Source organism: Cydia pomonella, chromosome 8, assembly GCF_033807575.1.
Source record: "Cydia pomonella isolate Wapato2018A chromosome 8, ilCydPomo1, whole genome shotgun sequence".
Classification (NCBI taxonomy): Eukaryota; Metazoa; Arthropoda; class Insecta; order Lepidoptera; family Tortricidae; genus Cydia; species Cydia pomonella.
Window position 1 is genome coordinate 20761883 of NC_084710.1, and position 22985 is coordinate 20784867.

Below are 22985 nucleotides of genomic sequence, written 5' to 3' on the forward strand. Positions count from 1 at the left end.
TGATAAATGAAAAATCGTTTGTAGGTCACAATCATTGTGTTACAAATTAAGAAAGGGTTGGGACCTCCTAGTAAGTATATCAATACTTGTAACAGTAGACCCCGCTCGTCCAGCAGCAAGTTTATGGTATGTAGATCAATACAATACTCATTAATTATGTAGGTACAGAAAGTAATAAATTAAATTATAATTAAACTAAAGTTATAGTTAAGTTAACAGTTCGATGCAATGTAATAATCGGAGGGTATGGGGGAAATATTTCTTTTAGTATATTTATGAACTTGCAACAAACACTAATCAATTTGTAAACAGGCCCAATGTGAAAGCCAGCCACACTTACCCGTATACCATACTTTCCTGTATTACCTTACCTAAGGGATTTAATTTTTAAGGTTTTGAACTAACATGTCTTTCCCAAAACGTTTATAGCAGTATTAAGTAAAATTTCTTTGCATTAACCCTTTGAACGCTTTATGTCATTAGTGTAAGGTGTTCTTGCCGTTCAAATGGTTAAGCCATTAATTGTAATACTGGAAGCCCTGAAAATGACATGAGAAGGTTTAATTGAAAATCAAATTCGGAAGTATAGGTTTTAATAAAAGTTTATATATTTAAATTACAGCATAATTTCAGTAGGTATATATAACTAGAACAGTGTTAGAAATATTACTTTCATGACGTGAGCACATTTTTATTAGATACGATAGCTTAGTCCATAATTTACTTGCATTACCAAAACACGAAGAGGTAATGAGGATTTCTACGACAATTTTTCCCCTTAATTGAAGTAGATTCCACATTTGAATGAAGATGAATATGATCTTGCTTTATTTTAAACACTGTTTTTATTTAAGTGATAATTATATCCGATGAAACGTCTACTATGGTATTGACGTTTGTGCGTTTGCGTTTACCTATATTTGGTCAAAGCTTCAAAGTGCACATATAACTTTTAGAATGTGTAAACTTCCCCGATTTACACATGTTTTAGGTTTAGATATAAAAAGACAAATAATGAGAAGAAAATTAAGTTAGATTCACAACACTCTCTCTCTCTCTCGATGAAACCTCAACTTAAAAGCGACATCCATCTTCAACGTTAAAGCTACGTATAATCTTATAGTAGTAATAGATGTAGAAAGCGAAGCTTCCATCTCTAAGCTAAGTCCACCCTAATTCGAAATTCAGATCATTCCTGTCAAGGAGATGGTCCCCGTAAATAAATATTTACTTCTACATTCGCCTACTACCTTTAACTTTAGTAAGCTAACACCCTAAGGCATAGAATCACAAATCTAGCATTCACTTACGAGGAATCCAAAAGAAGAGAAATCTGAAATTATCGATACATCCTGCTTACGTATTAATAATAAACTAATTTAACTATGAGACTACAAATGTTGGCAAAAAGCGGTCTTTCTAACGCTAAAAAAGCTAAACTTTAAAACTATACTTAATACTAAAAATATCGTTGGATTGTGCTATAGATCTAAGGTGACTTATCTGAATTGTGAAAATTAAGTTGTTGATTTGTATGTGGTTATATTTCATAATCTAGTTAATCGTGAAAATTATTCTATATTTGTGTTTTATAGTTTATCTTATTTTTATAACTTTAATTTTCATGAGAGACAAACCTTTATGGATTTTGATTTAGAGGCACTTTTTTTAAGTGGCTGTCGTATAGAGCTATAGATACAGTGCACGATTATTATTGCTAATAGTAAAGTCTTTATTTTTGATGATGAGTGTAAGCCTAATTTTAATGTTAAACGATTGGTAAATATTATCACAAATATTGTAAACATTTGGACTGAATTCTCACGTTACTTTATTTAGCATGTGCTACAGATATTTCTGTATTAAAAAATACATTAAAAGCATTTCATTTAAGAAACACGTTTAGATTACATCCCGTTTTAATTTTAGATACCGTTTCATCTATAATATTATTAATTTTAATTTTCACTTTATTAGGTACTTTAGGTTGGTTAACATTGTTAATAATTTACGCATCTGGAGGTCTAATTTCCACGGTAACGGATGTGGGTCCAGGAGTGGTGGGAGACCGAAGAGTGGCGGACCTGAGAGAGGTTGCCGAGTGCCCACTGCTGGCTCTTGATCCACGTCGAGACCCTGTAAGACAACATTTGTATCTTAAATGTATTTGTATTAATTTTATATTTTTGTATGTACTGTATCCCATTGTTTATATTCATATATTTAATTACCTGCTGTTATGTAATAAAGAATTCAGAAATCATTGCTTTTACAGAAACCTCATAATTTACTTGTACCTACGAGTACTTTATTCATCCGATTGCAAGAAAATATTGAAGCAATGGGATACTAGTACTTATATTCTCAAATACTTTTTTGCTAAGTCGCAATCAGCCAAGGCATGCTTTGAGCCAAACTCAACGCATGTTCGAAAATTAACTATCATGCTGTAATTCTGATCAGGGGATCAAATCAATCTAATGGTTCTATTGAGTATGTTTTGACTATGTTTTGTACGAAGTTCTGAAGACAGGTTTAAGTAAAGATAGAAATCGAAGTTATTTTCTAACTAACAGGTCAGGATTTATCTCACCAAAGTGAAAATGATATCAAAAATACTTTACGTTGCCTGTGAGTTATGATTCAAGGTCATTTTATGTAAATAAATAACATGCACTCCATACGTATGTATAAGAAAATCGTGTACAGATTCATAATGTTGAAGTTTTTAATTATTACCTACTCGCAGTATCCTTCCTGAAGTTCGTATTAGTCTATGAGGTCATAATGAGGTAGATTTTACTTAAGCCATGGCTACGTCTGGCGCATTCACAAAGCTAGGCTTTATAGCATTTTACACTAAGCAATATTTGTCCAATTTGGTTTTGCATTCATTTTAGAATTTGGTTTTCTTAATTCAAAGCCTCTCGATAATGTGTTCTACTTCATTTTATGTTCAATAATGATTCGAAAGCATTTAAGAGGTTCTTGACCATATTTGCTGTCCATTTTAAATACTAAGAAACCCGACTATGTATTGAGCAGTATTCAATTCAAGGTTTTCTGTCATCTTCATTATTATTTCTAACAGGACTTAGAATAAATCGTGTTTTACGGTAATTTTCGTTAAATATATAAACGATGCCGTGATAAAGAACCTCTTTTCTGATATCTGCTTCTTAAAGATTTCAAAGTGGTGACCAATTCTAGGGTGATATACTGTTGTAAAAATAAAGCAAAATGTATACTCAAAGTAACCTGAGGGTTTTCGGTGAAGCTGATGGCTTTGGTGATGGCGTGCTGCTGGTAGATGAAATAAATTATGAATGTTAGCATTGTCATGATAGGAAAAAGGTAGGTAAGTGTAGTCATGAGATTAGGGATCATCTTAAAACAAATATCGCTCAAAATTTGCTGACATCTTAAAGTCGACAGCAAAAACCAAATGAAAATATGATCAAATCAGGAGTGATTCAATTAAAATCAAAGGTATAACAAAGGTAAAAAAAAAAACGAGCAACCGATACGTCATAGGATGATTCCATATTGTGTGTGTTGTGGGTATAGGTATAATCTTTGGTAATTCCTGCAAAATTTCTGCAAATATAAGCGAACCAACCATTAAAAAGAGCTTTGCATTTATTTTATTATTTTTAGCAAAATTTTATATTAATGTACTTATTTACTCAGTGCTTCTAGGATAAAATAAAACTTTTAAATAAATTCTATTTAGTATCTTGGCAAAATCAGACATATTGGATGAGTTAAGTATCAACAAGTAAGCATTAAGTTTTAAAACATTTATATACTCGTACTTATTCCAAATTGATTAAACCATATTATTATAAATAAACTTTATGAATAAATCCATAATCTCATCATAATCTTTATGAATATATATCCAATATGTCTTTAGTACTATTTGAAAAAGAACTATATCCACATTGCAAATACTAATCCTACAATATATAATTTATCCTGAATTTCGAACGAGACACTCACAGTAAAAATGACATTACTTTTACATACAGAATGTGGCTTTTCACGGAGTTCATGTCATCCACGATGACGCTTAGATTTTCAAATATAATCTTTGATAACAACGACATTACGAATCAAGGCACGCGTTTTCATGAATGATACCATTTAAACTGGTGTGAATAAATACCACAATAGACATTTTAATGGAGCGAACTATAATATAATATTTTTGACATTCTTACTTCCAGTGCCTGGTACGTAATATTAGGTAAGTACTTTTTCCCGAAAATTAACAGTTTCAAAAATATATCTGTCTATTTTGCAATATGGACACAGCTCCTTGTGAACTTAGAGTAGTAATAAAAAATGTAAACTGTATTACCTATGGGTCTAAGTACCTGGACTAGGTGAATGGGGTCTCAGCTCCTGTTGGCTGGCCTGTCTTGATGGCGGACGCATGCTCACACGGGACCCGCGGCGGTCCTGAAATAACATATCAATTTCAACATGAATAGTAAATGAGGTCATACACACACCCTGACGGTTTACCTACACCCAGAAAAACACTGATATTTTTATGTTGCTGGAAGTTAAGTACTACCTACTGAAGTAAATTTGTTCTGGTTGTGACTTGTATTCTGATCTTTTCTTGCGATCTACTTTTAGATTACACCATTGCACCAAAATTGTGCATAACTTTTGGAAATATAATTTCAACCCAAATTTGAACCCAAAGCCGTGGGTGAACCATATAGCCAAGAAGAAAAGAGAAGACTGTAATATAAGCCAACATTATTTTGTACCTACTATTTTTTTATTATATTTTGTGAGATACCCAACGAAACAAAATATGTATGTCATAGATAAAACGATAAGTAAATCGTTGGTTGGAAAAAGTATGATAAAATAACTAATTGTTCCCTAGATAAACTTAGCGAGAGTGAAAAACAGCAAAAATCAATGCACATCTCTTGGGATTGCACAAAATCGGATTACACGCTTTAAAACGATTCCCAACTTGCTAAAAATAAATTCCTCAAAACGCTTTTTTTAAATCTAATTTGATTGGCCTACTAGGGATCCGCAACATTTTGGGTGTTGCCAAATTGCTAATAATTTACTTTAGCCTGTTTTATCTGATATCAACTACCGCTCAATTTTTTTTATTATTATTATTAAATTGATGTAAAAATCTGTGGAGATCACGGGGAGGCCTTCGCCCAGCAGTGGGACACTATATTAGGCTAATCAAAAAAATCTAAGTAACGTTAAAAGGCTAACCAACATTTTACAAAGCGCTTTTCTAAACTTAAACTGCCACTTGCAGTTGGCGATTTGTTATCGATGTGTTGCGGGCGTGTTGCTTTTGTTACTTCGGGTACGGACATTTTGCTGTTGCTGGGTACTTTAGTGCGGTCAAAGAATTTGTGACAGCCGCTAGCGATTTAATGTTACTGTCATTAGAGTAACAAGGTACGACATGATATAGAGATATCAAATTCCTTGACCGCTACTGTCTGCAGAAACGCTGCTCATACTTGGCATCATATTATCAATTATCAAAGATCGTGATCCTTATCCATCCCGTTATTTGAGCATGAAGAGAATATCTACTAAGTGCACTATTTTGATTAAAAGGAAGAGCTTAATACAAAAGTCTACAAAATACATTGAAATTTTGTGAAAAATCATCATCATGCTGATATAGAAACTCTTGAAGGTTGATGATGATGAGCTACAAAGTTAATGACAATAACTAGATATTAAGTACTACTATAATTTTGTAAAATTATTGAGAATAAATGATAAAGATAAATTTAAAAGAAAATAAACCGGAGAATAATTAGCATAAGATGACTTAAATAATGGTCTCATCGCTAGATCGCTGGAAGTCACCAGCCTCATACTGAGATGAGACCATTTCGTGGCACTTTCTCCTTCCTATGTTTTCCTTTTTTATACATCTTATTTTTATTTCTCTTCTGTGTATGTGTTTACGAATAAAGTTAGTATTTGTATTTTATTATAAATAGTAAGTCATTGTCGGAAAATCAGCGCTGGAAATCACCAAGATCATGCTGAGATAAAGCCCTTCCTTGGCACTTTCTCCTTCCAATATTTGGTTCTGTTTTATAATAATATATTTTTCTTCCCTTTTTTTTCTGTTCTTCTCTCTTTGTCTGAAATATAGTTGGTATTTCTATTCTATTATAATCTAAAAATGCTTTACCTGAGAATGCAACAGCTTGGAGTCTCTCAGCAGAGAAACATTCATCAGTCGAGGATTGGGCGTATTGAAGATTGTACGATTTTCTCTCCATCGGGCTCTGAAATAGCAGTTATCAATATTTTATTATAGAACATATTGTTACAAAATCAAACCTAGAATACAGAATTATAGGAACTTTTAGAGTCTAATTAGCTATATATTATAATTTGTTTTTAATTTGTTTCATGATGGAAATGTTAATGTATTTGTACATGTTATAATATATATATATATATATAAATATATATACTTAATTATTATAGTTAGCATACCTATAATAGATATCCAATATGTCTCTAGCAGTATTTAAAAAAAGAACTATATCTACATTGCAATATATAATTTATCCTGAATTTCGAACGAATATTTAACTCTTACTTTGTTTACAGTTACCAAACTATTCATAAAAAAAGTAAAAAAAAAAGGATAATTACCTGCTGAAGAGCCGGAGCACGACGCAGATGATGACGAACATCAGCGCCATGCCAACCAGCACGCCAATCATCGCTGGATCGATTGTCTTCGTTGACAGTTCCACTTGTTTTTCCGCTGGAACACAAAATAGAATCTTGTTAGATAATTAAATAAATGTGTTGTTTGTAAAGAACACATTCAATTTACACAAATAAGTGGGTCGATTATCGATAAGAAAAGAAGATAAACTAAAAATAGGCCTATATCCTAGTCGAGACTTCAAGGAACCGTCGACAGAGGGCAGATCACAACCAATCATACAGGGGAGGCCTATGTGGCATTATAGATAAGATAGTTCACTAAACACGTTGACACATCATGCCGCCGGTGTTCCGCAGTGGAAAAAAGTGATTAATTGGTGACCGCAAATCTGAGGCCACAAAGCAAAGACCCTTAGAAGTGCACTTAAAATCAAGGTCAAGGTTGCAGGGAACCGTTGAATAACGGCAGTGATCGAGGAAGGCCTATGTGATTTTAGCTGACATGACAAAGTTAACTAAACGTGACTAAACTTCCATTAACACACCAAACCACCGTTGAAGACCACCCCCGCCACCATCTCTTACCGTTACGCCACTCTCTTGACCACAGCCGCGGCAGTCCATAGCGGAGTGGACAAAAAGTGCAAGATTACAGAGTTTACAGAGGCCTATTGAGCACTGGGTGTGCTTTTAGCTGATATCGATATATACCTAGATATATGATGATCCCAAAGTTAACTTCAAATTGATACAGCACGCTGCAGTCCACGATAACCTCCGCCACCATCCGATATTTGCTCGAGCATCGGCCGTTGCGTCACTTTCATTACCACCTTCAGCGGACCTCCATAACGAAGAGGACAAAAAGTCAAAGATCGCAGAGATTCGTTGATTGACTTTGAATGACTATAGGCATCGAATCTTTATATGATGATGACTAAGCTAACTTACGTTGACACACCACGCCGCCGTCGACGGTAACCTCCGCCACCATCTCGTACTTGCACGCACAGCGGTCGTTGCGGCACTCCGTCATGATCACCGCCTCCTCGCATTGCTCGTTGAACGTGCATGTTTCGTTTATGCTTGACGCTGAAATCAAAGTCGACATTTATTAACATATGTCTTATTGTAGCACGTAACAAATTGTAATAAAAACTTTTCCAATCAATTTATGTCGGTAACTACTGGTAAAGATTTGCAGATCTCTTCATCATGATCATGTTACTATTTTGTTGAATCAGTCAGTCTCAATAACATTGATTAAAGAGAAGCAAACAAGATAGTAACAAACGAATCAAGGTCATACGAAAAGTTCGTAGTTGCTATTGGTTTTTGATTCCATACGTGGTAAAAATAAATATATATTATGTTTGCAAGATTATCCATCTTGCACACATTGACCTGGTCCCACACCAGGATATACATGATATATATATAGGTGGTAATAAATACTTATATACAGGCAAGAAATCCGATTTCTGTATCCAGTTCGTACCTTGTTGTTAAAAGCCGCTTTATCAATATGACAAATGAAGAAATGGTAGAGAAATCAAATTACTTGACCGTACATAGAAAACATCTTTAACTAGGAAACAACGTATTTTTGACAGCACAGACAAATAAATGCCCTTACCGGGATTTGAACCTGGGATCTCCAGCCTTGTAGACAGTCACTAAAGACTAGGCTAGGAGGCTGTTGCATATACCAAGACTGTCTTTGAAATCAATATACAAATGACCTATATTACCAAATTGACAACACCAGGAAAAGTTACAGATTCTAGCGCCGAACTTTTTTAATAAGCGTGATAATAGATCACACCATATCCATTCGTTTAAAGCTAATCAATAAAGTTTTTGTGACTAGTCAGAGTATCAAAATACGAATTCTAATTTAGTTTTCGGCCATCCAATGAAAATTTTCATTTGTGTGTTTGTTAATTACTTTTGCTTCATTTGATGTGATTAACGGTTTTAATATCTCCATTATAATTTGATTGCAGTCAACGTCCCAAGTTGCGTGATGAAATAGGAATTCTAGTTCATTTGCTTAAACGATGTTAATTTTTCTGTAAACATTGTGGGTATCTATTCAAATATGTATCATAATTTTTTTGTTTTGCATGAAATAGAAAGGTTGACATATGATAATCATTAGAATCAAGCGTATGTTCAAATACAATATAGACCCTTGACATACAATTTTGACAGAAAGAAATTAATAATGAAACTTTTTAAGCCCTATTGATATCCTTGATACATAATAGAGCAGATACTGCAGATACTCAATTTGAAAATACACACCAAACTTTTAGTATGATTTATTCCTAGAAATGCCAAACTCGTGCAAAGCTATGAATCACAAAGCAATAGTGCAGTTTGCGAAGTGCCCAGACAAAATATTGTCTCGATTTTGCACGAAACATCGTAAAATAGCACATTTTATTCAAAAACTAATATCGTAACCGAACAATGAATGAATCTAGCAGTTTATGGGAAAGTTATCGGTACTTAGTCCAAATTTGAAATATTTATTTATTTTAAACTGGGTTATAGTTAATAAATAAGATAATTAAGACGAAAGTGGACAATTCATTTTCCTCTCTGGGTATTAAAATTATTAAAAATATTTTGTCACAATTTCTTGTATATCAATCACAGCTATGCCTCTACATTTGATTTTTTTCGAATTTTTAATTATGATAAGCGTTAGGAGCATTTAAATATTTGTATGAAATCAGTTTTTCGCACCTAATTCCTACAATAATAAAAAAAATACTTGGGTAAAAATAATAAAACGTATAATTCTCTCATAGAAAACCTGTTCTAAACTTTTACATAAAAAATACAAATACCTAGTAACGTTTCAGTAAGACTGGATGCAATGTTTATTTTTAGTAAAATAATATTTATCTCAAAGTACTAACAGCAAAACCAACAAACAAAGACCTAATAAAACAAGACCTGGATAAAAAACAAACAACTGTGTTTGTATTATGAACTTACAATGAAAAGTTTACTGCTACATACTCGTAAGCTGCCGTATTTCAAATTAGTGTGTGTTTGTTGGAGGTATGTTTTTATTAAATATTTGTAAATTAGGTTCTTAGCAAATATATTAATGAATGAATGAATCCTTTTTTATTTCAGGCCTATACTCATATCATAATTGATATTACAGTATTGGATTGGCCATTTTATAACATCTTCACTTTTTCTATATGCTACGTCTATACCTACATTTTCCATCTTGATTTTTGTTTGTCACATTTCCTAAAAAACATTTGCGATAGAATTCGTCTTATTGACTGTCCTCTTCATATATTTTTGTGAAATTCAATCTTGCTAAAAAAAAATCGTATTATTTGGCGTTGTTTTATCGGACTCCCGAACAGCCTTGTAAAGTAATATCCCGCATGAATTATCGCTGCGACAGCCATTACTGCACGCGATATGCAACTCGTGCATCGATTCTTTAGTCTATTCAATTAGTTCAGAATTTGACGTTAATAAATCATCAAATAGTCGTATTTGTGAAACATACGATTAAAGTAACTTAAGGAATCCTAAATATCCTAATAATTGTAACATTAAATGACCGTTCAAGTATAAAAACACCACCACTTTATTCCAAAATAATGTTACCGACTAAATTACCAAATAATGAATTTTCGAATCGTCTAGCAAAACTGCTAACTCGAATAAAGTTATAAATTACACCATCCATCCCGTGAAATTTTTTACCTATTATTCTAATATTACAATGAACTATAATTTCCACCAAGTTCCATTAGTTCTAGTTACTTAGCGGGACATTTTGCTCGCCATTAATAGGAACGCAAGCGTAGATCCAACGATGAGATAAGCTCTATCACGGCATATTTCCGCTATTTACTTTCAGATTTTACTTGGATAAATGCACAAATTATTGATATTCTCAATTTGAAATTTATTCCGTGCCTCAAATTTAAATGAATGGATAATTGTTGTAATTTATAATGAGCATTTTTCAACTTACGAAACGAAATAAACGATTACAAACGAGAAGATGGAGAAAGAAAATGTAAGTAAGGAATTTTAATTGTGTTACGAACATTTATCTTGTAATTGAATTTTGTGTAATTTTCGTTACGAAACGAAATTTGATTAATAAATGTATATTCCTGTTTCTGAAAGTAGAAAGAATTTCCTAAAACAAAACGTTTAATAATTGAAAATGTAAAAAGAAACAAACGTCTGCAAAATTGTTAAAACCCAAATTAAACTTAACTGTTATTGAACAAGGCGAACAATTGATTAAGAACTTCAATCGTAATTAATTTACATTAATTGAACATGCCTTCGGGAATCTGGGACTTACAAAAGACCATTGTGGAACTACTTAACCCAAGTTAATTGCATTTATCAAAGAAAGAACTGTTAATTTATAACAGTTAACTTTGGAAGCGAAAAAATCTAATGGATGGTTAATTCAGGACTTACCAACTTTTTAAGTTTAAATGGATGTTCAGTCGGGCTGCAACTAAATCTATGCGATTTAAAACTATTACGAATTCCAAACAATAAAGATGACGTTGGGGTTCAAATTGCAGCAAATACCAAAGTCATTGTTGATGTCCGGATTTTTAAAAACTGAATGTTAATTTTACTCGTTCCCTTAAAAATATGGTACGTGAACACGTACAATCCATAATTCATATCACGATTCATGAGGACTGTCTCAACTCTCAAGTCTGCAATTTGAGCGAAACCTAATCTTGCTCGACTCACTAAACTACATTATGTCATGTCAGAAACACGTTAGAGAAACATGTTGCCTCGCAACTGTCTGCGGGAAAATCCCGGATTAGGTAGCAAAAGCAGCGGGGAATAAAATCGAATAGCTGGCTATTTTGGGAGTTTTTAAATTGGAAGCGCTTGTACAGGAGATAATGGGTTCCGGAGTTAGATTGGAGTGCTTCAATGTAATAAATTAACCACGAATGCATCGAATGGGATACGAGTATCACGTGTGACATAGTGATAAATGAGAACCACATTATTTCTAAGACCATGATGAATTATACCGCTGATCTCGGTACTTTTTATAGGACACAATCACATCCTCAGCTCCATTGACTGATGGCACTAAATTATCTTGAAGGAAAAACGAGACAGAATGGAGGAAAAATGTTGGCATTTGTGGATTTTGCGGGCAATCTGGCGTTATCAACGCGTCTCCCACTTTTCTTGGAAGCTTTATGAAATACGTTTTTGAGATTGCCTTCTTTATAAGATTACGTTTTAGAATGTACCTAGTAGCCTAAATATGGCTTATGTTTCGCATAGGTTCTAATGATATTAATTTCAGCTGATCAGCTGTATTATTAATTATAGAAATATGTTCAAAATAAAGTTATTTTGTATTCTGAACCGCAGAAAATCTTTAAACAGAAAAATAATGAAGACAAGATTACTTTGATGAAAGGATTTTTTTTGTAAAAAACACTGTGTTAATCTCCAGCCGTTGTTCTACGAGAATGATAACGGTTTAATCTCTAGGGTTGGTTCGTTAGGGGTCGTGCCGGCAGCGCCACTTATCAGTCCCCAAGGAACAATGGAATACTTCTGAAATATTACTTTTTAGTAGAAACTGCTTTTACTGGGATATAAGAATTTATATTCTAAATGGTTTCAAATCATAGCTGAATAACAGAGAATTTTATTAAGCACAATATCAAATTAAAATTAAAATACATATCCACATCTAAAAATTTTAAAGTGTATCTGTAAATAGTGTTTATTTACCTTTTAAAAGTCATCTTGCAAGTCAATTTTGTAGTCAAATCAGAAACACATTATGACACCTACGACTATCATGGCATGAAAAGGCAATGCAAGTTATTCATCATAAGTTACCACCGGAGACACGAATGCATCTCGGCCAAGCCTCTCCGGGTTAAATGGCTCGTGTAGGCCTTTGTAGCGAGATACGCGACAGACCTTTTCAATGGGACGCTGGGTTTTCATAACGTGAACTTTACATAGATGTAGCTGATTTTCAGAGAAAGACTATGATCAATATCAGAGTGTTTTTATCGGCCTAATTTATTTGGAACCATTTTTGATGAAGTGTTTCGATATTTTGATAATAGTTTTTTGGTTGTCTAGTAGAGATCCACTAGGGTCGGAAACGCGAATGTAACTCCTCTGGAGTTGCATACGTCCATAGGCTACGGTGACTGCTTACCATTAGGCAGGCCGTAAGCTTGTTTGCCACATAAAATAAAACTACCAAACACAGAGTTATCATCAAAATGTAAAGACACTTCGTCAAAAATGAGTCCAAAGAAATTAAGCTTTAACTCACTGATAGTAACCGAAAACTGTATATCCATTGACTTTTCATGATAAATATGTTAATTATAAATGTATACTTTTGAAATTTTACATTTTATGTCATCGCCTGTCAGTAACGGAGTCAGTTTGCAGAGAGCATCTATTGAATTTGAATATCTTGTTAATATTCTGTATTGAAGAGGTGCCGTGGGAACCGTTATTAATGTTGGTAGATATCAGACAGGAAGCCTTTGTTTGGAAGAAACACGGTTGTGGATCTGAAAAGCCCGTGACAGGTTGTCGATATATTGATTCAAACCTTTACGATTTTCACTTAGAAGTAAGTAATAACGTTCGTAACATGAGAAATATTTAAGGTATATCCTAATTTAAGAGAACGATTGTAAAGATCAAAAAAATATGGTAAAATTTTGACCACTTATCATGGGACCATTTGATAGAACTATCTTTAATGACTAGGCCAAACTAGTACCTACCTAGTTAGTTTAACATTAGATCAATATATTCATATAACACAAGAAAATTCTTGACATTTGATTGCGTATCAGCTACAAGGTTTTTTCCAAGGTGTGCATTGTGACCTTCTGATCAGATACGAATATCCAATTCCTCCTAGCTAATACGCAAATGTTTTTGCCTAATAAATTATCTGAGAGCGCCAATAGGGCGTACGAATAGTGGGTCGTCAGGGTGCAATTGCAAATAGTTAGATAGATATATGGACCTACATTTTCCATGTTTATGCACGCAGTTGGTGGCCGGTTTGTTAGAATTGCAGTGGAGGTCTTGATGCTTTAGGAAGTAGGTAGTAGCAGTAAAGGAAGAAGGCAGATAAACGTACGTTTTCCACATTTTTCCACGTAGTTGGTGGCCGGCTTGTCAGGATGGCAGTGGCAGGTCTTGAGGCTCTAGGAAGTAGGTAGTAGCAGTAAAAGAAGAAGGTAGATAAACTTACGTTTTCCACATTTATCCACGTAGTTGGTGGCCGGCTTGTCGAGATGGCAGTGGCAGGTCTTAAGGCTCTAGAAAGTAGGCAGTAGCAGTAAAGGAAGAAAGTAGATAAACTTACGTTTTCCACATTTATCCAAGTAGTTGGTGGATGGTTTGTCGGAATGGCAGTGGCAGGTCTTGAGGCTCTAGGAAGGAGGTAATAGCAGTAAAGGAAGAAGGTAGATAAACCTACGTTTTCCACATTTATCCACGTAGTTGATGGTTGGTTTGTCAGAATGGCAGTGGCAGGTCTTGAGGCTCTAGGAAGTAGGTAATAGCAGTAAAGGAAGAAGGTAGATAAACCTACGTTTTCCACATTTATCCACGTAGTTGGTGGCCGGCTTTTCAGGATGGCAGTGGCAGGTCTTGAGGCTCTCGTCGCAGATGGAGTCGGCGAAGCCGCAGTCGTTGGTGATGGAGCAGCCATCGCCGTACATCGACGTGCCGCGTGTTGCTGCATCTGAGGTAGACAACCATAACGATTATTTTTTTGTGTGTCGTTATTCGTGTTATTAGTGACGTTCGGTTATTCGGATATTAACTGCAGCTATGTATACATCAATTTCACAAATATAGTGGCAGCAACAACGACACCGCTACAGTTATGCAGCTGCAGTTGGTATCCGAACGTCACCTTTAGTTTCGGCTGGTAGGAAGTGGTAACAGAATCTACAAAAGATCAATCTAACAAAAAAAACGAAAGAAAAAAAGAAGTCTAAAAAATAAAAACCTAAAGAGAAGAGATCTATCTTCAAAGATTTTTCACCTTAGCTTTAAGAATACCTATGTCGTATTTTATCGAGGATAACGGGAATGAATCAACTTTCCAGGTTGCATTGTAAATCGCTCCCTGCTAATAAATAGTACTTAGATGATAATTTAAGGATGCATTTCCATTTATTTTTCAATGTATTTATAAAGATTTAAAATGCTGGAACTGGATAAATTGTCTATAATTCCACAAGTAATTTTCAAGGTATCAATTAGACATAGACATAGAATTTATTTATTTATTTATTTATTTAACACCACATTGAAACATGTTTACAGGCAATACTACAAAACATTACAAGCCTTAAAATGAAACTTAATTAGGCACAAATTTATGTTTACATGTAGATATAAAAAACTTTTAAAATTATGATGCTAAAAAGGAGCGAACCTCAGCATGTGTTGCAGCAGGCTTACCTACTACAACGCTGGTTTTCAGGCCGACCCTTCGTACAATACGAATTTACTTGCTGCTTGTCGGAAACTGTATGGCTAAGACTGTTTTAGTTTGTGTAGAAAATAATATAGGTATGCAAATATATGTTTATGTTTATGGATATATTTATAAGATTATACTGTATGATACTATGACATATGTGATAGTAGGTTTAATGTTTAGGCTAAATAAATACGTTGGGTAATAAAGTATATATTGAGGAAATAAATGAATGTAATAATTTTACTATAAGTAACTACCGAGATTAACAAAGTTGAACGGCGCATAAGAACGATTTCGACCACTACAGATACGACGGCTTTACTCTAGTACCAGGAGGTAGCATGCTTTGAAATTCTAGAAGTTGTTGTTTGAGTTTTAATTTAAAAGTACTAATTGTATTTAAGTTTTTGATAGGTGGCGGTAAGTTATTCCAGCATTTTGTTGCTGAGTATTTAAAACTACCTTTGAAAACGGCAAAGTGACAGCGAGGCAGTAACAAATCATCGCAAACCGATCTGATTCCATACAAGCTTGACCTGCTACCACGAAATTTAAACTTATTAAATAGATACTCTGGTTTAGACGTTTTAAAAACACCAAATAACAGAGATGAAAGATGCAATTCTCTGCGTAATGACATTTTAAGAATACGTGCTGAGTTCAAATATGGCGTCACGTGCTCTCGTGGGGCGACTCCAAAACAGTAACGTGTGCAGGCGTTTTGCATTAATTATTATAGTTAATAGTATATTCCCTCTATACCCAAATAGTTTATTTTGTATTAAGGGTGGTAAACAATAAATTACGAACGATTGTGAATTGAAGCCCGAAGTTAAAGGCGTGGGCGTAATTAACACGAGTTCGAAATTCCTGTACCGCCCATTGCACACACTAAGTTTTTCATAACACTCGTGAAGATAAAAGGGAAATAAGTAAAACCATGTAGTTTATTTTACTTCACTTATTTTATTAGATATTTAGGCAGTCTTAATTTCGTACCTGTAAATTAAATACATAAAAATAAATTACCCATCATTATTTCAGGCATAATAGAAAGAAAGAAAGAAAGAATTTATTCAGGACGCTTACAATGTTGCTTAAATATATTGAAACACATTTATTAGTAAAAAAATATAAACGTCACTGAAAAGGCCTCCCCTCAGCTTGATGTCAAGTTACCTTTCAGGTAACTTGACGCTGGTCTTCCGTGGAGACCTGTCCAAGCGATCGCGTCTGTACGTAAACTTAAATAACAGTACTAAGTCGAGATGAGAATAGGAATCACATTTTTTTCAGTAAGCGCTATTTATTTATTATGTATACCTAACTTGTTTTCACAACGACATATGTGTAGGACTAATACCCCGTATAGAATTTACCCCGTGGTTCTATGGAATGAGAATAATAAAAACTTAATAAACGTTAAAGTTGGAATTGGCACTTGGAGCTAATTTCTGCAAATTTAAAAGGTACTTTTTGTATTTTACTTTAAAAGACAAAATTGAATGCGAATTTAGTATGGGCCGCGGTATGTTGTTCCAGCATTTACACGTGTAACCATAATATATGTGTTAGTAACATAACTATGTATGTGTATGTGTTACGTATGTATGTATGTAAGTAGTTTAAAATAATATTAGACTACAATTACATTACATCCCTGTATCCCTAGGTCGAAATTTAGGATTTACGTACCGCATCGCCTAAGTGTAATAGGTACATAACACTTTTTAAAACCAAGTGTGTTAAAAAATCTTGTACAGTAAGTACACACATTATTTTCCCTAAAAATGATCCCATAAGAGCTTGTATTTTTTTTAACTAACCACGAAAATACTATCGTTAAAATTAAAGTTTCGATTTTTATTTTGATATTTGATTTGACATACTGGTAGATAATCCGTTATGGCATTATAAGTTGGCCTTTTGTATATTAAGTTTTTCTTTTGTGCGATAAACTAAAAAAAATAACGTAAGTAGTTATATTTATATGAACTTTATTTACTTCTCACCCAAGCACATTAAAATAGGTAAAAATTTATAATCACCACCCCAGTGAAATCTGGCTATAACTGCTTTTATTTCGTGGCGTACGTTAAAAGAAGGTCGAAGCTACGTAAACGCAATTATAATATCATGAGATTTTGGAACGTTATTTTCATCTCTACTTACGTTACAGAGATCCTACCGCGAACCACGTTCGACGTGTTGCCTCTCTGTCGCACATGTAAATTCGTACGTAAGTGTGACAGGGAGACAACACGTCGAACGTAGGCCCTCTGATTATAAATGTGCAATAAACAACAACCTTCAAATTAAAACTAATAAAATGTAAGTCCTTCTTAAATTCAATGAACTTCTGCGCATTACCGTTTCGTTTAATAGGTGCACCATAATTGCTACGTTTTTAGGGTGGAGACTAACTTTCAACAATTCGCTGTAATGTAGTTCGCGTTTCAAGCTCGAGCATTACAACAATCATTGCAATGAACCGAGCCTCCTTTCCATCCTTTTGGCTATAAGTACATAATTAAATTTTTATAGTTCGTGTCATCCACGATGACGCACAGATTTGTCAAATCTAACCTTTAATACTATGACATTACGAGTTAAGCCACTCGTCGTCGGGAATGACACGATCTATAGCGATTCCTTTTGAGTGCTACATTAAGTATAAGTGCGTACGCCGAATTACGTACGCGTAATTAAGTACGCCGTTCGAGCAAGCGTCATATGAAAAACCGGTCAAGTGCGAGTTCGTTTTACTCGCGCACCGAGGGTTCCGTACAGACTTTGAATTATCTCGTGTAACTATAAAGACGAAAGACTTTTGATCAGAAGTACCTTTACTATAATTGCGTACAGCGCCATCTTTCGGCAAATTGTCTCACTAATTTGCGCGATGTAATGCACGTATGTTGGTTTTTCGAGAATAATTCGCTATTACGTGAGCCGATTTCAAAACCTGATCGTTTATTTGAAAAAAGGTGTATTTAATGTAATCTCATAGAAATTTCAGTGTTCAATTTCTTGTTGTATTTGGTTAAATTGCAAACTGAATTCGGTTCGGAAAGGTTTTTTCTTAATTAAAAAACGTTACCAAGATAGAGATCTGCTTATATTTTTCTCGTAAAATTTATAGTAATGTTAATGTTACTAGACTTTGAAATGCCCTCTCTTCATATTGAACATTTGCCATAGTTAAGTAATTAAAAAAATACTTTCAATGTGTCTGGGTAAGCGTTGTTCATAACTATTCCAAAATTTCAAATCGATAGCTTAAGTGGTTCTCGAGATATTTAGCGATGTGACAGACAGACAGACGGACGGACAGACAGAGTCGCACCATAAGGATTCCTTTTGTTCCTTTTTGGTATCTGTACCAAACCATAGATACATTTCAAGTTACAGATCAGTCGCCACCTTTATACGTAACTCAACACGCCACGAATGTAATTGCTCCACTTTTCGCAAACGAATAAGTCTCGTTTTTAATTTAATACGTGTTTTCTGAGAATTTTCACATGACTAAGCATGTAATGTTCGCAATCTGTCACGAAAGTCCTTTGTTTTGTACTTTTCATCTGACTCATTGTGACCATGAATATTACTTTTTAGGATTCCGTACCAAAAAAGTACAAAAGGAACCCTTATGGTCCGTCTGTCACTTTTTTAATCCTCCCGGGCTCCCGATCTAAATCGGCTTGCTTTGATATAAGGAACAAGTGTTCTTACTTTTCTTGAATAAAGCATGAAACTGTGCCAAGTTTCATGCTTTATTCAAGAAAAGTAAGGTTCTGCACTAAACACCCATACTACACGTCACGTCACGTAACGAGGATACATTATATTAATATTATAATAGTATAAAACACACAAATTGTGCCATAATTATGGCTGCAATGCATTTTGCATATGATTTTACTGTATTGAGTGACCTATAGATAGATAGATAGATTTTTATTGGTATTAAGCATACACTGTCATTTTCATAATAATAATTAGTTAACAAAATGATAATAAATTTATATTAACATGTCAATTAATTATTTAAACAAACGACTTATAATAATTACAATAAAAATAGTTACATTAATGCACATATAGTCTTACGAGTACCACGAGCTTGTTACTGCCACAACAATGACAATCGCTAGCTCGCGTGTAAGTTTCTTTCTATGCATCTAGCTCGTACTGGCATATTAGTGCGAGTGAGAGATATAGAAATTAAGTTACGCAGACGTTAATGAATATGTCAGTGTTTCGTCAGTGACAAGCCGCCCGAATCGAAAGAGCTTTAAAAGATCGATACCTAAACGATATGTCAAAATTGACGTTTATTTCGATTCCGCTGTGATCCCAATAAGATCTATCTACGATATTTCTAACGTCAAAGTGACATTGGTTACCCAAATCGAGCTTCTGTCAATTATACGACATACAAACGATATCTAAATGAGAACTTATCTAAACCAGAACTTATCGTTATCGTATCTCATTTTTCGAATCGGGTCGAAGGTCGTTGTAGCGGTAATAATATTTTTTAACGTATATCGCGTACTAATTTATGCTTTTCGAATAACACAATTTGACACGTAACCGCAATATATTTCCTATTCGAACGTGGAAAGCAATATGCAGCGTTACATGGCATCGTGTTTTATTACTGTCATGCATGCAATTGAGCAATATGGCGCAATTCCACATGTTTTAAGAGTGAAGAAAAACTTTGTGCTCCTAACGAAATAACGATAATTTTTCTATGAAATTTCCATTTCTGGAGATAGCGGTTTTCACTACATAACTCTTAAGAGGGAAGAATAGCTTTTCGAGTCTAAAGAAATAACGGTAATTTTCCTATTAAATTCCATTTTGAGAGAAAACATTTTCGACTAACTAAATCTTAATAAATCACTTTGAATTTGATGTTGATCGCTTCAGCATAATATATTCTAGATTTATAGGTTTCGCTTTTATTAATAAATAAAAACTTTCTTTTTAATTATTAAAAAAAAGGAAAACTTATAAACCTAGTCTCTCATTGTCTCATTACCATACAAAAAAATCATGGAGAATGCAAAATATTTAGAAGTCATTTTGATTTTGATGTCGATCGCTTCAGCATGATGTAGGTGATCCAGGTTAATACGTTTGGTTAAAAAAAAAATTATGCTAATTTTGAAAAAAAGGAAACCTATATACTTAGATTTCATTGTGTCAATAACATTCCAAAAATCATGGAGAATGGAAAATATTTGGACGTGGAAAAACATATTCTTTGTTTGTATGGACGAGCAGGACAGAGATATTCTCTTTTAAGGAACGCAAGTAATATGTCCTCTGTAGCTATTTGTATGCCATGTGGCGAAGCATAGTGATACTTTATTATAAATTTAAGACCTACTGTTGTACATCCCTATGTTTAACAAATAAATAATTTGGAATCTGGAATTTGAAGGATGGCAGTGGACCTGACAACTCTTACTACGGGTATACTTACCCGTAGTTATTAAATTAATTATACTTAAAGCAGAAATAAAGAAAAAAGATACATGTTATAACAATATAAATAAAAGTCCACAAAAATTGGTCCCTAGGTTAGGTTACATTATCGTGATAACCAATGTAAGTATACGCGTAGTTATTAAATTAATTATACTTAAAGCAGAAATAAAGAAAAAAGATACATGTTATAACAATATAAATAAAAGTCCACAAAATTTGGTCCCTAGTTTAGGTTACATTATCGTGATAACCAATATAAGTGTACCCGTAGTTATTAAATTAATTATACTTAAAGCAGAAATAAAGAAAATAGATACATGTTATAACAATATAAATAAAAGTCCACAAAAATTGGTCCCTAGGTTAGGTTAGATTATCGTGATAACCAATATAGGTATACTCGTAATTATTAACCCTTAACCACCTACGTGCGGTCTCACAGACCATAGATTATTCAAAGTTGTCAATAACTGAACGCGAGTACATCGCACATGCGTCTGTGACCTTGTACCTTTGCCCGGCCCCCCCGCAGAGCCGGCCATGCCGTCGACTTGTTCAGACGTGTGCTCATTTGGATTTGGTGAGTAAAAAAATATCATCGGCGGTCTGTGAGACCGCATGTAGGTGGTTACTATATTTTTGAATGGTCTCCCAGACCGCACGTAGGTGGTTGTGTTATTTTTAATGTCATAGTAATCTTTACTATAGTTTGGCACGTTTCTTGATTTTTTTCTAGTAAAACATGCTTCCTAGTGACGCAACAATTGAAAAGTGGCTACAGGAAGTATCGTCTGGTGAAGATGACCTGTCGGATGAAGGATACAGTGACGTAGAACCAGAACTTGCTCTACTAAATTTACCGGAGGAAAGTTGCGCGTCGGATTCTGAGATCGAGGCTAATGAATAACACTGATCAACGATCAGAACGGGATAAAACAAGAAATTTCAACTCTACCTTCCCGACATGCGTCTCGCGAGCCGATTGCACATATAGGAGAGCAAGAGCACGAGCAGTCGGAATCCTCGGATGATGATGTGTCATTGATACATAACGGTCAAGACCTAGAAAGGAAAATTCTTTTGGGAAAAATCGGTTTCGTTGGTCATATGAACCGCCATCTCTGCGATCAAGAATTTCAGGAGAAGGCGTAAAACCAGCTTACCGCGATGAAATAAACTCTTCATCTACACCACTAAATTTATGGCAGCATTTTTTTACTGAAGAAATGCTTGATAAAATTGTTCTACACACTAATATAAAGATTTGGCAAATAAGGCCAAACTAAGAAAAAAGGTTAAAATTTATGAAGACACTGGCTGAACAATTAGTAAGACCACATCTAGAGCGTCGTGCAAATAATCAGCGTCTTCCGCGGGACTTGAAGATAGCTCTGAGCAAAATCCTCAAAAAAGAGACCAGTTTACCAATACTACCGGGTCCCAGCAATACTGAAGAACGGTTAACCGTCAGAAAAACGTGCTCGTCTTGTGACCACAAGAAGAAACACAAGACACAGTACATCTATATCGAATGTAAAAACCCGATTTGCATTGAATGTTTTAATATGCTGTGTGTTGATTGCCGAGAAAAATGGTTTTTTTGAAGGCCTGTAATTTTATAAAAACAACCCATTTCTAACCAAAGTAGATTGTCTAATAGCTTCGTTGATTACTTAATTTTAATATTTTATAATGAAAAGCTTTATATAACATTTCGAAATATTGAGATCTCATGTCCTTAAGGATGCCTAATTTTATGATTAAAAATGTAACAAGTTCCTAAGTTTTTTTAGGTTTGAAAGATATAATGTTGTTTATTTTTGTAATAGTTATGCCTAATAAATGCCTTACACTATGTAAAGAGTACTTACTATATTAAAACACCCTTCAGTTACGTAAAAATAAATAAATCAGGTCCCATAACAAGTAGCGGTCTCCATGACCGCAAGTAGGTGGTTGTGCGATACAAATAGGACGTAGGTAGTTAAGGGTTAAATGAATTATACTTAAAGCAGGAATAAATAAAAAGATAAATGTTATAACAATATAAATAAAAGTCCACAATATTTGGTCCCTAAGTTAGGTTAGCTTATCGTGATAACCAGTATAGTATAGATATAGGTATTAAATTAAATATCAATACGGAGAAAGTACCAAAAATATGTATATACGACCTTATTGCTCAGGCATTAAGGTAGTGTCTATATTATTAAACCTTGACTGTACATAATCA

At 34.1% G+C, this 22985-nt stretch overlaps 1 protein-coding gene across 5 annotated transcripts in view; it reads right to left on the reverse strand.

Moving 5' to 3' along the window:
- Positions 1–576: 576 nt before the first annotated feature.
- The window catches only part of LOC133520814 (uncharacterized), a 108285-nt gene continuing 85876 nt past the window's right edge, over positions 577–22985 (reverse strand). For 2 of the 5 annotated variants that reach the window (XM_061855483.1, XM_061855482.1), the window contains exons 3-9: positions 14345–14497; positions 7657–7797; positions 6685–6799; positions 6212–6308; positions 4380–4464; positions 3259–3303; positions 577–2136 (exon numbers count right to left, since the gene is read on the reverse strand). In XM_061855483.1, the coding sequence (XP_061711467.1) occupies positions 2009–2136; positions 3259–3303; positions 4380–4464; positions 6212–6308; positions 6685–6799; positions 7657–7797; positions 14345–14497 (764 nt within the window). In that variant the 3' untranslated portion in view covers positions 577–2008. Of the gene's footprint in view, positions 2137–3258; positions 3304–4363; positions 4465–6211; positions 6309–6684; positions 6800–7656; positions 7798–14344; positions 14498–22985 lie in introns of those variants that run through there. The other 3 variants (XM_061855484.1, XM_061855485.1, XM_061855486.1) reach the window with 3 other exon arrangements.